We start from the raw sequence: 17,287 nt of genomic DNA, 5'->3' as shown, positions 1-17,287 counted from the left end.
GATCCATGATCCTATGAGAGATCAAACAAACATCGTCCGCGTAATCCAAGTGCTTTAAATAGGATGTCAAAGTCCATTGGATCCCTCCGCTACCTGACAAAGCTGAGCGCAGTCAATCGCTTATCACCAACAAAAACAATATTGGCGATAGAATACAGCCCTGTCTGATTACGCTACGGATTTCAAAATCATTTGACAACCTTGCTTTAAAGCTTACCAGATATCTTCCTGTTAACGCTATCAAAGGCCTTCTCAAAGTCGATGAACAGCAGGTGTAGTTATGATCGATATTCAACGCATTGTTTTATAATGATCAGCAGGGTGTTGATATGATCAATACAGGAGGAACTAGTGCGGAATCCTGCTTTTTTGGCATCGAGTGTGGCCTCAAGGTGATCTTTGATACGTTCCAGTATGACTATTTTGGCAACGGCAGGTAGAACGCAAATTCCTTTAAAGTTTGCGCACTTTGTTAAATCAAAAATCAAAAAAACAAACTAAGGGACTTCTTTCACTTGACTAAAGCGGCCCATAAATAAAATTCACTATCTCATGGGTGTATAGAACTTACAAATATGAAGAGGGCAATTATTTCTAACAACAATTTAACGACGAGCTTGAAACTACAGTGAATTTTAAATTTGTTCAGAATCTAGAAAACTGCATTTTGCTATCAACTGATGCTTTTGAACATTTCCGCAAATTGTGACAGAAAAAATTGCTGAAAAATTAGTTTTGGGAAAAAGCTAAAAGTTTCAGGAAATATTTCAAACGCAATTTTCGAGATACTTACTTCAGAAATAAATGGGAATTAATTTCAACTTTAAAGGAAACCTTAACCACACACATTTCTTCATAATAAGATTCCCACAAAACAAGATAACTAAGGCCACTTTATGAAAGGACCTAGTTCCCATTGAGTGAACTTAGTCCCTGTGGACTTATTTCCCTCTACCTATTGTGTTTGACATTCTACTGTAGAATAATGAAGTTTAATAATTTAACTTGAGATACTTCAATTTCAATTTAGTTGAGTGAGTTTCAATCGTGGTTCAAAGTTTCGTTAAACCACGGTAAGAGACGAGAGAAATGTTGTTCCCATTAAACAATTAATCATATATTCACGAGTAATTTAATTTAATATTTAAATTTTTAATTTTTAATAAGTTGCGTGCTTTGATATATTTGAAATATCTACCTTCCTCAATTTATTTACTATTTTGTAGTTTTAGATCACATACTGATCCAAATCATTATATTTAGCACAATTGGTCTCAATTTATTTCACGTAAACTAAACACAATATCATGTTAAATCGCTGCTGGTGTGTCATTAGGAACTGATTTATTATCGAATGTTTTAAAATTCCTCACAATATAATTAAACATTTTCTGAAGTTTTCTTACACTGTAGACATTTCCCAGAAAACCATTCAAAGAATATAAAAACTGCTGTAGCGTAGTTTAAAGTTTCTCAAAAATATATATTGGTGAAAAGTACTATTGTAAAATTGGTAATTAACAGATCAATATCGCTTATACCAATCATGGCAAAAGTTTTTGAAAAATTGCTACTGAAAAGGATCATCAAAACAATAGAAGAAAGAAGGCTTTTTTTGAACCATATCGGTTTAGATTAGATATAAACATTTCACTAAAGACCACGTACATCAAATTGCAGATGTCGTTTAAAAGGCACTTGAGGAAAAACAAGTATGATTAGCTATATTTTAAGATGTTTCTTAAGTCTTTGAAAGGGTTTGACACTTGGGACTTGAGTACAATCTGCTTAGGGAACTTTAAAGGTAGTACTACGAAATACTGAAATCATGTAGCAGAATCGACTCTTTAGATTATGGTACGACCAAAATTACTAGGAACTAAGGAAACTAGAAGCCGGTGTACCGCAAGGAAGTATCTTTTACCAACAAGGGACATTCACGGAAAACTCTTCTGATTATACTGCAATATTTGGGCTAGATAGAATCGATCAAATTAGTTAGAAGCAAAATTGGGGTATCAAACCAAATAAAATAAAATCGGTGGGACAAATTTTAACAACAAAAACATCAATAATATTTTCATCTCTTTAACCAATACAGAAGTACCTTACAGTACCCATAGTGCCAAATAAATGACTTTAAGAAAAAAAGAAGTGGTTAAAAGACATACTGTATTACAGAATCAGCGACTGCAAAGTTATATCAACTCCGATACCGTCCGAGACCGTCTTGAATGTAAAATACAATGTTCGGAAATTAAGAAGAACCAAGGCTCGGTTTGATTAGGTTTAAAAAGCTGTCCGTGATGGAGTGACCATTGTTAGCCCAGTTGAATGTACCATTTTGATACCACATCAATCTTGAGGCTTTCTTTTAAGCTTAATAAAACCAGTTTGAGTCCTTTACGAAAAGTAAATGTAAATATGATTTAAACCGTTCAGATCGTTATAGGAGAACAATGAATCTCCTTAGAAAGTCTTGCGTTTTTGAGTTATTGTGTTTTGCATTAGCAACAATTTATATTTTTCGATTGTTATGCCAGAATTAGCCAAACGTGATTTAATTGTACCATTTCTGTGGAGTTCGTCTGCCTTACAATTTCCTGGAATATCTACATATACAGTTTTTCAATATTTTGTTAAACCTCCTTTTGCTTTAATAAGAGCCTTAATTCGGCGCGGAATACTGCCGATGCATGATTTGACTGTTTCCTGCATTTGTGTGTGGTGATTCCATCATCATTCCATCTTCATCATCTCCCACACGTTCTCAATTGGGTTAATATCAGGACTGTTTCCAGCAGGCCAACAGAGTGATGTTTTTCTTCCCTCAAATAAGTTTTTAAGGACCGGGCTATGTAGCATGGAGCTTCATCTTGCATAAAAATGTAACCATACATCCATCCTTGAACGTTAAAAATATTGCGTATAATCAAATAATTATAATAATTCTGCAGTGCGTCTGATAATATGGCCAGGGACTGTATGGGACTGTTGATATCACGTTTTCTTTAAGCCAGGACACTACTTTTATTGACAAAAATTCCGCCTTTAACAAGATACTTTGGTTAAATAGGCGGAGACTTAATTTCAGTTTAGAGTACACACCTCCGCAAAGCCCTAAATTTAGTATTTGAGTGGAATGACTCGTCTTCCAGGAATGCCCTATCCTCCAACAAAGATCTGGAAGGTATAGAAATCTTGAAGCTTCTGTCGAATTGCAGTTTTGGGATGGTGTAATCTTTGTGCCTTAGAATTGACTCTAAATACTTAAGAATTACGGATAGGCCAATGTTGTTTTTATCCCGCTGCGATGAAGCTTTGAGGCGAATAGCAAAGCTTGCAGCTAGCTGATGGACTAAGATCTATAGGCAGTTATTACACTACTTCTCTAAATTGAATTATTAATAAAGAACCGTTGGTTTTACTGCGGTACCGATTTGTTACTTGTTCTACATATGTGATGATTGAAATCAGCCATTTACTTTCCCTGATTTGGATTGCGACTTTGCTTAATCTCTTTAAAAAAATATACTCACGAACCGCATTGGTAACTTTACAAGCAAGTTACCACTCAGTGAACTCCGGAAAGTATGCAAACCATTGAAACAAATCTTTTTCCATAGCTCGAGATATAAAATATTGATAACTCTTTATTTTGTTGGGAACTTTTCGTCCTTCGTTATTAACTATTCTTAACTATCCCTAATAATCCTTAACTATCATTCATATGCTTACTTTTCCGACATGGAATATTTATTTTTAGTTTCTTAGTTTTTGTAATAAAGTGTTCATTTCGTTTCTTATCTCTTGAAAAAAAAGTATGGAGTCGATAAAATTTTGCATTCCTTAGAATATTTAATTATGCTTATAAAATTCTACATTTTGAAATTTTACTTTTTTAAAATTCACCTGCTCGAAAATCAGTCAAATAAAAGTTTAAGCTATTTTTGTCTATACATATTTTATTATTCGAAAATGTTTGTAAACATTGTTTTGGAATGTTGGCGTTTAAACAGTCTTGTTATTTAAAATAAAAAATAAAACAATTCCCAGATACTTTTATTCAACTGCTCGTTTTGTATTTTTTTGCGTGAATTTAAAAAAATTTATTGTTCTCAATATAAACTTCAATAGATTTGAAAATTAGAATTACAAAACAGAAGAAGTCAATTTATCATCTAACATTTCTTCGGTTTGGGAAACATTGATCCTACTTGATTTTAAAAATATACATTAAATAAAAAAAATGTAAGCTGCGAAATACTATTGTATTCATATTCATTATAGTAAAGTCATCTAAATTTGAACACAGTGTTATATAATTTTCGATATTTATTTTCATTCAAAAACATCAGTAAATGCAATGTATGTAATCACTTCTCAAGTAAAATATTGTTTTAGGTCTATCAAAACCATTAAAATCATTCATTATTGGAACCGTATAAGCGCCCATATTTGGAAAAGCTAAAAGATCTCCTTCTTCTAGATTGGGAAGACGTACACTTTCGAGAATCTTTAAAAACCAAAACAAAAAGAATTGGAAAAATTGAAATTTAAAATCATAATAATTGTAAATTTGAAACTAACCTTATCACATCCATCACAAGTTGGTCCCCAAATAAAGCTATCGAATAGTTCACTTTTTTCGTCCTTAAAGAAAATTATAAACAATATTATAAATATTAAAAACAATTGCTTAAACTTATATAAAATTGTGAGCCTTAAAAGTCTACGTCATGTAGTATCCACATTTCTAGACTTTGACGTTTTAGAAAAACTACTTTGTCGAACGTTTTTTTTTTGAAGCGAATTTTCCTTGGCCATTTCTTGTTTAGTTTTGAATTATGTTCCAAGATTCTTTTTTTTTAATTTTAAAACGAGTTTAGGATTGTTGAAAAATAGTGAATATTACGTTAAAATTAAAAACTTAGAACCATTTTTAGAACAATAATTTTTCTTATGTTATAGCTACCAACCAAAATAAAATTATACACACGTACCTTAAAATGAATAGCTTCAATTAGCAGATCTTCATACAAAGTACAACTGAAAGTTCCAAAAACTCCATCATTCACATAATACATTGTCTTTTCATGTTTTCCATCATCGGCTCTAATTTCACGTTTTGCATATACTTTCGATACATTGGTGTAGGCGGTGTGCACGAAAAATCTTCCTGGTTCTGCAATAACATCCACATCGATACCAGCAAAATATTTAGCTAATGCTTTATTTACTATTTCTGCTATCTATTAAAATTAAAACGAAATAAATATTAAATATTATACAAATTACTAAAATTTAAATATTTTACATTTGCAAACATAACATCATCATCACCAGGAAATCCACCTCCAATATCCAAAACTTTTAAATTATGATCAATAAACTTTCCGAATTTATATAAACTGCTACCGGTTGAAATGGCTCTTTCATAAGCCTCTAATTCCAGACAACCAGAACCAACGTGGAAACTTAATCCAATCATCTGGAAAAAAATAATACATTTGGGAATAAATGTATGGCTTATGCTTAAAAATACTTGAACAAAATTTAATCCATAGTATGGAAAAGATCAAAGCTTCTTAAAACAAAAACAAGTAGTTCAAAATCACACATTTTAAATGTTTAAACTTAAGCTGAGTACAGACGATTATAAGCGCAAAGATCTGAAAATCCTGTAAATTTAAAATATTGTAAAAATATTCACAAAAAACGTCACTGCCAGCCATTTGCAGACGATGACGTTTGAAATTGTTAGATTTTTGACATTTACGTATTGCCATATAAAATAAATCTTTTATGCGGACGCAAAACTGAATCACCTAGACACCTGATTATAAAAACACATGTCATGCCTTGAGATGCAAAGTGACATAAGCCAAAACAATTTATCTTGTTAAAATCGGTTTTATGCTATAAAATTACAGAAATAATTCTCTTAAAGAAATTGTTTAAACTATTGCTTCTTAAAACAATACATTTTGTAGGCTAAGGTGAGTTTAATTACAAGAAATTAAATTTGGAATCTGTCACTTTGCTTTTAGGGGAACGATATTATAATCATGTCTTATCTCTAAATATGTATAAATAATATTTTATTTCATCATTCTTCTGTACCCTTGTCCATTGACCATAACTCGACGGTCAGTTTCATCAGAAGTTAAATAGACCCAATAATACTTTTAATATCAAAAGTGTTTATTCTGACTTTCAAACTGAAAATGTATATTGATTTGATAACTGCCTCAACCTTTTAAGTATCAGTGATTCGTCAAGTAAAAAAAAATATAACTTTTCCAAAAGTGCGCGTAGTATAGAGAAATATTTTTACAATATTTCAGAAACGTTTTGGAGGCATTTTAGAAACGTTTAAGCAACTTTCAGAAACAGAGAATGGCAACTAGAATTTCAACCTATCGGATAAAAATGGATGAAATAAAAAAAATTTGTGGATTACTTGACAAACATTTTTAAAATAAAACCAAATAATCAGATCATTTTCCTCAAATTTGAGAATATTTATGAAATGTGTCTGCAAATTTTTTTAAGCAAATGAGAAACATTTCAAAAGGACACAACATAAAACTATTACTTTTGAATCCATATTGACATCTTTCATTGAAAATAGTTTGTGTGTTATTTGTGGGGATAAAATAACAAAATAACTATATAAATAAACACTACAACAAGCTTCACGAAATAGCTTCAGCTTTATATCTGACTCACAAATTTGTTAAACCAAAAATCAAGTCTATCAAATTATTTTGCAATCGTCAAAGTGTGATTGAGATGTCAGCTATGTGTTTAAAATCCATAAAATTATCATCGCGAAATTATACAGAGGCGGCACCTAGTGGCTACGAAGACATTAGCTATTTCAGTTTTTTTTTCATTTACCTTTTGTATACAAAACTTCTAGCGCAATCTTGTGTCTACGGTGAACATGATAATACAATAGATTTTATATACAAAGATGAAAATGAATACAAAGGTGGAGCATGCCTGGTGACAACCTTGTTCTCTAATGTACATATTGGCTGCGTTCAATCTCGGACTGGTAGGGTATCCGGATACCTTTTTGTTAGTGTTTTATGTGTAAAATAACAGGTGATCAAAAACAGCTGAGATGTCAAAAAAACCAAGAATTCTGGGGTATGCAGGTACATATCTGACAGAAAAGCTCATTCAACACATGGATAAATTTCAAAGAACTTGAATTGATTTCAGCTTTTTGTGTTTGTTGGTAAACAAAAAGATACAAAATTTTAGTTGAAGTTGTATGTAATGAACGATGAAGAAGCTATTTGCCTCCGAATTTTAGAAGGTAATTATTATCTATTTTTTTTAACTTCAAAATTTAATAGTTTTGTTCTCGTTTGGAGATGATAAACAGTTTTTTTCCAAGTTAAAAGTTCTTTTATTTTGCTGCACTTTGTGCAAGAGATCCTAATAATTTGAAATCGTTAAAAATCATTTCATTAAAGTTATCAAGACTAGTTTGTTCACATTTTTTTGGCAATTCTACTTGATGGTGCCCCCTGAATGGTTTTTAAAGAAGCGTTGGATAACCGATATATCATGCAACAAAAGTTCTTGCGTTGATCCCACCATTAAGCTAAAGCTTTATCTACTGTGAACAAACCAACTCAAAATCTTATCACAAAGGAACTTCGGAAATGGGATCGAAATTCTTCCAAACTATATCTATAGGTATTGTCATTTCATAATAGTCCTCGTTCCTGTTAGATAGTTTTCTATTAAACGTAAATCGTTCAAAACCGAACATTTTGCAAGTAAATTTTAAAGAGGAAATTCAACAAAGATAACAGATTAAGGTTATCTCTTATTTATTAAATTGTTACGAACCTATCATTTCATCATCGTCCGACGAATCAGTTGAATTACCTTTTAAATGTTTTATCTTACAACAATTTTGACTTCGAAGCTTAAATGTTTTTTTTTGCTTTTTGTGAACAGCTGAAAGTTGTTTTATTTTTTGACAGCTATCACAATACAACTATCCAACTGGTTCATCAAGGTATCTAAAAATCCACCTATCCAAGATATCCTATCCAACACGAGATTGAACGCAGCCATTAAGTCCGTTTATTACCATCCCTGGACTGTCACTTGTCAGCTGTCAAATTGATTTGTTTTGTTGTGATCAAAAACACTCTAATTACACTTTTTCAAATCTTGCATACATTTTGATTGGTACATTTCAGTCGTCAAGCTGCCTCTAAATGTCAAAAAATTGATTATAAAGGTTATGATACGCAACATAGAGACATTTTAAGTTAATGAATTTTAGGGGTTGCTTGGAGCCTAAATTATGCATAAATCTTTAAATCAAATAATTAAAGGTTCACTCAGCGTTAGATAAATCCTTTAACACCTCGTTACCATTGAACTCTTTAAAGATGTTCCACCGAATTGATATAAGATTCTAAATTCTATACTTACATTCATGTTAAGACTTTTAGTCAAAAGTATCAAAGCAGCTGCATTTTCATTTGCATCACAACCAAATTTATTTCCAAGTGGACTTAAAACCTTTTTAGCATCAGAACGAAATCGAAGAATAACACTTGATATAGAAGAAAAAATAATTTACTAATTAATAGAAGTCCAAATTACGAAGTATGTAAATACTCACTTTGATGTCGGATAATGTTTAAACATTTTATAAATTTCAAACTCATTATCCACAGTACTATCGGTAACGTTTTTGGACTTTGCATGTTTTATAAACGATTTCGATTTCATTGGATTTGCATAAATAATTCGATTGGGATGAACTCCAATTTTAAGAACCTTCTCGATTTCATTCTTGGAAGCACAATCAAATCCTGCACCCAAAGATGACATAATTTTCAACACTGGACTTTCATCGTTGCATTTGATAGCTTTAAAAGAAAAACAAAAATCATATTCTTATAAGTGTTGTTTTCTATTGTTTACAAATATTTGTATATGAAGGTACCATAGTAGGGCTTAATTTGTGGAAAATGTTTCTCCCAGATTTCAAATTTTTTAATAATATTTGTCAAATCACACAAATTTACTGCATCATCTTGTTCGCTAAGTTTCAATCTTTTAATTTCTGATTTAAGATCAATTTTCTCACGATTGTAAATTATAATTTTCTCAGATTCTTTGGAACACATTTTGGAAAAATAAACAAAAATTAAACTAATAACAAACCAAAGAAAATTGACACAAAAACAGAATGAAAAAGAAATTCAAATAACTTAACGAAAAATAATGCCCCGATAATTTTTGTCCAGAGTTATACTACTTTGTCCTCAATTCAAATCCAAATGAAATGAATTAAAATACCTACATGAGGAAATTTCCTAATTCAGTTCATATCGACGCGACTCATGACGTTTTAATTGGCTTTGAGATAAGATTAAATCAGTTTCATTATGTATAAGTAGTTTAATTTTTTAACTTAAGGCTTATGAAAACAGGGTGGAATGAAAGGTATGTGAATAAGGCATTTGAGTTTATCACTGTTGATTAATAAGTAATTTTCTAAATCCATACGACTTCGGATTTTCTGACATTTCAAAATATTGGACTTGTTTGATTTGTTGTTTTCTATCGCGAGCTATCACATTTTCAAATAAATGTTGGTATTATGAAACTCTAAACAACAAAAGGCCTAAGCTTTTATAATGAATTGTTTAAAATTATTCGTCAATTATTGTTTAATACGGATATCGATTTCTAGAACCAGTATTTTAAAGACTTAAAACATACTGTAGTACCCGTGGCATGAGGGTTAGTGCGTTGGACTGTCATGCAAGGGGTCTTGGGTTCAATCCCTGCCTGTGTCTGGCTCTTGCGAGAAATTGACAAACCCTTCAAGAGTAATTCTTGTCATTCAAAAGTGCTTTCTCAAACTAGCCGGTCGGATTCGGCCTAAAGTTGTAGGTCCCTTCCATTCCTGACAACAGTACTCGCACGCAGAAATGGTTGAGAGTTGTAAATCACTAGGCCCTGGTTCACAACGGATTGTAGCGCCATACAATTTAATTTAATTTAAAACGTAAATATTGATTTCGTATTTGTCAAAGTAAGGTTCATAGCTATGCACATTGTATTACCCTATAGCACTCTTTGACACCAATGCCAAACCTTTTAGTTTCATTTGAGATTTGTACTCGTATCAAATATTTTGATATATCTTTATAGACTTGAAGTTATCGTTACTGGTCAATTTTTTTGTGTATTTGTTTCAGTGAACTTTTTTTTAAGTTTTATATTCGGTATCTAAAATTTACGACCCCTATGGGTTATAAACTAACTAAACATACTAAACATAATACTGAAGGTTATTGACAGTAGTTTAGTATATTGAAATTGTAGACAAAAATGTGAAAAAGTTGAAATATAAAATTAAAATATCAATGTATTATGCTGAATTCTAACGACATATGAGTCTTGTGCTAACCCTGAGACGAATTATATATACTAATTAAAAAAAAAATGTTTTCATTGAAACGTGATGGATGATGACAATTCGTCAATCCAAGCAAAAACATTACTTTCAAGGGATCTCAATTATTTTCATTTAATATGAATGTAGATCGCAGAAATTCATTTGCACCATTGCAAAGTATAATGGACCACTATGAAGGTGTCCAAAAAAAATGCAATGTTACTTCCAATGTAAAAAAGCCAGAATCTATTCCACCAATAGTGATTCTAAAAACTAAAAGTGAAGTGATAAGATTATTACTACGATCAATCCAAATCGAAGGCTATGTTCTTAAAAATATCTCTTTGGGGCAAAAAAGTAATGTGTCTTTCACTTGAATCATATGACAAAACTTTAATTGAACTCAAAAAGAAAAAATATGAGTTGAAGGTAGTGCTTTCGGGTCTCGTTCTTTACCTAAGTGAAACACTTAAGAATGAACTAATTTCTCGAGGTATCCAATGTACCACGTAAAACCTATCACTGTGCAAATATTTACTAATTATGAAAGTTACAAATATATAATTTATATTGAACGTGGTTCAATTAAGCTAAGTGATCTTAAAAACCAACATCCAACCATCTTTAAAATGATAGTCAAATGGGACTACAAAAGACACTATCCAAACAAAGTTACCTACTCAATGCTATAAATGCTAGATGTTCGGCCATGGAGAGAAACATTGCAATGTTAAAACGTTTTGTCTCAACCTGACATCAGTAAATGTGCAAATTGTAATGGAGATCATAAGGCTGACGATCCAATTTGTAAAATGAGGTCAACTTTCTTCGAAATTAGAAAACAAATTGCAAATCGAAACAACTCTAAACCACATAATTTACACAAGATCGGCTCAGTCTCTCAAACAAATCATCCAATTTTTTCTTTGAGTGACTATCCTGCTCTTCCAACGGACCAACATAAAAACAAAGCTAGAAACTTAATCTATGTACATTTAAAGCTCACTTATTTAATGTTATAACTATGTTAGCATTAAAATATGCATACAAGCAAAATGTTTAATAAGAACCTTAAGATAATAACTTGGAAGGCAAGAGGCATTCGCAAAAAAAAAAATAGAATTGTTTGATTTCTTGATGCGCAATGTTGACATAGCTTTGCTTACAGAAACATGGCTTAAGTCTGAAATAAATTCAACTCATATAAATTACAACTGCTATAGACGTGATAGGGAAAGTGACATGGGAGGAGGAGTAGCAGTTTTGGCAAAAAATGAAATTTGTCAACAAATAGTAGGAACATTGAACTTAGAAATTATTGAATGTGTTGGGATAAGGGTAGGAATAAGCAAAAGTATATCCCTTGATATATGTTCCGTTTATTTTCCTGGTAAAAAATACTAATTCAGAAAGAAAAATCATGTTTAAAAAAGATATTTTAAAGCTGATACTTATCGAAGGTTATGTGTTGATAGGGGGCGATCTTAACTCCAGACATCAGTCGTGGAACTGCTTAAGGGCAAATTCTTGGGGTAATATTTTGAACGATATTATGACTACGATTAGGTTAGGTAAGGTTATAGTGGCTGTCCAAGATGGAAACGGACACACTTAGGCATGAATCTTGAGGCTTCCTTCTAAGCTCAATGGAACCAGTTAGAGTCCCTTACGAAACGTGAGAGGCTGATTATACCGATATGATTTAGATCGTTTAGATCGTTAAAGAAGAATTCTCCTAATTAATTCTTGGGTTTTCGAGCTAAAGCAGGGCATGTGCAGAGAAGATGAAGAACCGTTTCTTCCTCTTCCTCGTCCATACAGCTTCTGCAAAAGTCATTTGAGAATACGTCAGTCTCGTGGCGTGCTTTGCTATTAGACAGTGTCCGGTTATGACACCTATTATCGAGCTTATATGCGATCTGCTTAGAGAGAGCAAGCACCTTGAACGTTTTAAATCCAGTGTTGGCCAGATGTTTTTTGTGGCTTGACACGTGGTGATGTTGGTCCACCTGGTGCCTGCCCTCTTCACAGCGTCTTGCATTAGTAGCAGTTTACAAGTAGCGATTGGTAAGCCAGTACTTGCCAAACGTGGTAGGATGGGCTGTACTGTATACCGTTCCTGGCGAGTTCATCTGCCTTACAGTTTCCTGGAATGTCTCTATGGCCCGGCACCCAGCAAAGGTGAATATTAAACTGTTGCGCCATCTCCATTAGAGATGATCGACAGTTATGGACTGTTATAGAGTTTGTAGAGACAGAGTCCAGGGATTTGATAGCGGCCTGGCTGTCGGAGAAAATACGGATATCAGATGTTGATATCACGTTTTCTTTGAGCCAAGACAAGACTTCCTTAATCGCCAAAAGTTCCGCCTGGAACACGCTACAATGATTGGGAAGGCGGAATGAGAGACTTAATTTCAGTCGTTCAGAGTACACACCACCACAAACCCCTTCTTTGGTTTTTGAGCCATCTGTGTAAAAGTGGATTGACTCATCCTCCAAGAATGTCCCATCCTCCCAAAAAGATCTGGTAGGTATAGAAATATGGAAATTCCTGTCGAATTGTAGTTGGGGGATGGTGTAGTCAGTGTGCTTTGGAATTGATTCTAAGTACCTTAGAATTACGGAGTGGCCAATGTTGTTGTTAGTCCACTGCGACTGGACACGAAGGTGTCCAGTGCCGCAGACGAGGTCGTGCGAAGCGATCCGCTTATACATATTCCGGCTGAACGTTGGACTTTATTTAACTTATCCCTGTTTATACCTTTCTCTAAAGCAGTCCACCATACTGCTACACCGTACGTTAAAATCGGTCTGATTACCGATGTGTATAGCCAATGCGTGATTCTGGGTTGTAAACCCCATTTATTACCAATAGCTTTTTGCAAGAAAAGAGAGCTACAGTAGCTTTTTTACTCTTTCCTGTACGTTGCGTTTCCAATTTAGTTTTTTGTCTAAGACAAGACCTAGGTATTTGGCCTCGTCTGAGAATTTTAATTGGATTCCTTTAATGTAAGGAGGGTTGACAAATGGAATTTTGTATCTCCTCGAAAATAAGGCTAGATCGGTTTTGTGTGGGTTAACACCCAGTCCACACCGATCAGCTCAAAGTATTAGTCTGTCCAAGGCATTTTGTAAGAGTTCTTTTAGGATATTAAGATGCTTTCCTGAAACTGCTATAGCAACGTCGTCCGCATAAGCTATCACTCTGAAACCCTCCGCATCCAGACTAGTTAGGATTACATTCACCACTAGGTTCCAGAGGAGAGGGGATAGAACACCACCTTGCGGTGTCCCTCTAATAACAAATCGTCTGCTAGAAGAGTTGCTCAGTTTTGAGTTAATTATTCTGCTAGTAAGCATTAAATGAATTAACTCCCGGAGCAAACTCTCTACATTTAGAGATGTCAGTGCAGATGTGATTGCAGATGCGTCCACGTTGTTAAAGGCACCTTCGATGTCAAGGAAAGCAACCATAGTGAACTCTTTATGATGGAGGGAATATTCGATGGTGCGTACTAAAGTGTGTAACGCTGTTTCCACCGATTTACCTTTATAGTAGGCATGTTGAGACGAAGACAGAAGTCTTGTATCGATACGTGCCCTTAAATGGATATCAATCAATCTTTCCAGGGTCTTAAGAAGGAATGATGATAGACTTATAGGTCGTAAATCTTTAGGATTGACTTGGGAGCATTTACCTGCTTTAGGTATAAAAACAACTTTAACTTCTCTCCATGCCGAGGGAATATGGACCAGGTAAAGACAGCTGGTAAAAATTGCCTCAAGGATTGGTGCAATTATATCAGAAGCTTTTTGTAATTCTGCTGGTATTATTCCATCTGGTCCTGCAGCTTTAAATGGTTTGAAGCTGTTGAGAGCCCATTGTAGCTTATCCTTTGTGATCAGACCTTGTGGATATGTTGTATTTGAACTTGAACGTGTAAAACTGTTGCAAGTTTCGGTAAGAGAACTACCAGGAAAGTGAGTGTCCAATAGTAGGTTCAGCGATTCATTACTTGAATTAGTCCAGGAGCCGTCTGTATTTTTCAAGCAGCTTGGCATAGCTGGATTAGTTGAAAGAATTTTCCGTAACCTAGAGGCTTCAGAAGTTTCTTCTATCATGCCACAGAAGGATCGCCAAGAAGATCGCTTGGATTTCCTTAGTGTCTTCTTGTATAGATTCTTAGGGATTCTTTGTAGGAGTCTAAATGAGAGGCTAGTCTTGCAGCTTTGGCCCGTTTGAAAAGTTTCCTGCATTCCTTCCTGAGCGAGTCAAGCTCTGAGGCCCACCATTGTGGTTTCCTCTTTCCTCTTATGTGTATAAGTGAACAAGCAATTTCTAGCGATCTGTTCATAGCTGAGGTAAGGTCATTGACTTTGTTGTCAAGTTCGTTAGCGTTAGAGGAAGTACTAGATAGTCCAGGTTCTAGTAAACTCTGCAATAAGTTCCTGTATAAAGCCCAGTCAGTTTTCCGATATTTTCGAAAAGTCAATGTACTCGGGTTATCATCCACATTTATATTGAACTGGATATATCTATGATCAGAAAACGAGTGTTCTTTGGATACTTTCCAGTCCAAAATCATATGGTGTATACTATCTGAGACAAGAGTTATGTCTAAGACTTCTTGTCGAGTTTTAGTTATGAAGGTTGGTTCATTACCAACATTACTTACTAAGAGGTTAGTACCAAGAATATAATCAAAAAGAGACTCACCTCTGTCGTTGATATTCGTACTGCCCCAGACAGTATGATGAGCGTTAGCATCGCTCCCAATAATTAGGCGGATCCTTTGCCTTTCCGTTTCAGCGACGACTTTCTCCAGGGTTTTTCCAGGGAGAGGGCCAAGGTGGTCATGCCCAAGATACGCCGATACCAGCCAGAAACTTCCTTTGGTTGTTTCCAGCCTAGCTATGGTGGTATCTTTGTCACTGAAACGATGAAGTAAAAATACATTAATGCTACGTTTCACTAGTATGCAAGATCTAGGTTCACCTTTATCTGTCACACAAAGTGTGTAGTATCCAGAAGTCCTGAGTCCTCGAACAACGGATCCTACAATCCATGGCTCTTGGATCAGGACAATATCTTCCCCGTTACTCGCCAGACGGAGAAGAAGTGAGGCCGAGGCCTTTATGGAGTGCTGGAGATTAATCTGTACTAACTGCAGCATTTTGGCTACAATTAGGCAGATCAACCTCCACCACGGTTTTCTTCTGACCCTCTGAGTCTGAGGATGAACCCAAGAGTTCATCCACAGCGACAACCTCGAGCTTCGCACCTGGCCAAACTTCACCTAACCGGCTGACAGCAAGCTTGTAAAGGTCACAAGATCTCTGGTCGCCACAAACCATGAGTTTGACATGGCCTTGATGCCAACCCCCACCGCTTATGGAAGGAAGTGGTCCTGGAAGCTCTCTCAAAATGCTCAAAAAGCCACCCGAGAGCTTAACCTTGACCAACTGCCAACGATCAGCCGAAATTGTGCCATCATCATCGCTCCTGTCAATGACCGCAACCACGACTTTGCCCTTCGCGACGTCACTGAAACTGGATTGTTTCCTGATGGGATTGTTGGTCCATGGTTAGCCACTACTCCCTTCTCTGTGTTGGCCGCAAGAGATACGACAGCAGGCTTTGACACCAAGCTGCCTCCCGGTCCTGAAGAGATATTATGACTACACAGAATACATATACCAACTGACCCAAAAAAAAATCCGTCAGTTTTGGATTTCTTTTTAACAAACAGAAATGAATCTCAACCTATCACACTCACAGCCTTAAGTTCAGATCATTTATCAGTGCAGATATTATTTACAGGCACAGCTTCTATGTTTAACTTGCAAAAAAGATATGTATTCTCAGCTGCTAATTGGAATCTGTAATGGGAACATGTTTCAAATAATATCGACACACAAAATTTATCGTTAAATAAAATTAATCAAACTTATCAAATTGATATGTACTTACAAGACTTTGTCGACATTATTAATGATGCAGTTGATAAATCTGTTCCTCAAAGAACTCTTAAGAATAACTCAGATATTCCTTTACCCAACAACATTCTAGTTCTCACACGTTTAAGAAACACGGCTGGATAAGATATAGACCTATTATAGTGATATGGTTTCAAAACTAAATAAGCAAATTAAAAATGAAATCCTTATCCATAGAAATAGAAGGTGGAATGTGTTGCTTTCTTCTTTTAAAAAGGGTCCAAACCATTTTGGAAGTAAAGTTACTTCTAAATAACATTCAAACATTCCAGCGCTTTATAATGGTGATGTTAATGTTTATACCAAGATGAAAATTTAAATTTACTTGCATCTTGCTTTCATAAAAACAATTTAATTACTGCTCACTTGAGTGATTATCAAACAATTTCTACAGTGAAAGATTATATTAATGAAATAGATTAAACACCTTGAAAGTAGGTACCTTACAACACCTACTAAAGTCCGAGACATATTTAGAACAACTAAAACTAATAAAGCCGTTGGAATAGACAAGATACGAAACAAATTTCTTAAGGAACTTTCAAGTGAGGGGTTATTTTTTTTTTAACTTTTATATTAAATGCATGCTTAACTTTAAACTATTTTGCAAATCAATTTAAAAAACAAAAATGTTTGCTTGAGCCCATTTAGCTATCGGCTATCGGTTTGCTTACCAATATAGGTAAGATTTTAGAAAAAGTAGTTAAAAACTATTTGGTTAAACACAACAGAAAATCAAGTACTGCCAAAACAACAATTTGGCTTTCGACCGGGACATAGTACAAATCAACAAGTTGTTAGATTAAAAAATCATATAAGAAAAGGCTTGGCTTC

The 17,287-nt window shown here is 34.2% G+C and overlaps 1 protein-coding gene across 1 annotated transcript; it reads right to left on the bottom strand.

Moving 5' to 3' along the window:
• Positions 1-4,317: 4,317 nt before the first annotated feature.
• LOC129939816 (ornithine decarboxylase 1-like) lies at positions 4,318-9,333 on the bottom strand. The gene is made up of 7 exons (XM_056047977.1): positions 8,990-9,333; positions 8,663-8,912; positions 8,470-8,593; positions 5,318-5,491; positions 5,004-5,252; positions 4,591-4,653; positions 4,318-4,516 (listed from the first exon to the last, which is right to left on the bottom strand). Exons 1-7 carry the CDS (start codon positions 9,171-9,173, stop codon positions 4,355-4,357), a joined length of 1,206 nt encoding a protein of 401 aa, XP_055903952.1. The 5' UTR covers positions 9,174-9,333; the 3' UTR covers positions 4,318-4,354.
• Between the last annotated feature and the right edge of the window lie 7,954 nt (positions 9,334-17,287).

This window comes from Eupeodes corollae, chromosome 1 (genome assembly GCF_945859685.1).
Source record: "Eupeodes corollae chromosome 1, idEupCoro1.1, whole genome shotgun sequence".
Taxonomy (NCBI): Eukaryota; Metazoa; Arthropoda; class Insecta; order Diptera; family Syrphidae; genus Eupeodes; species Eupeodes corollae.
This window is presented reverse-complemented; position numbering and strand designations above follow the sequence as displayed.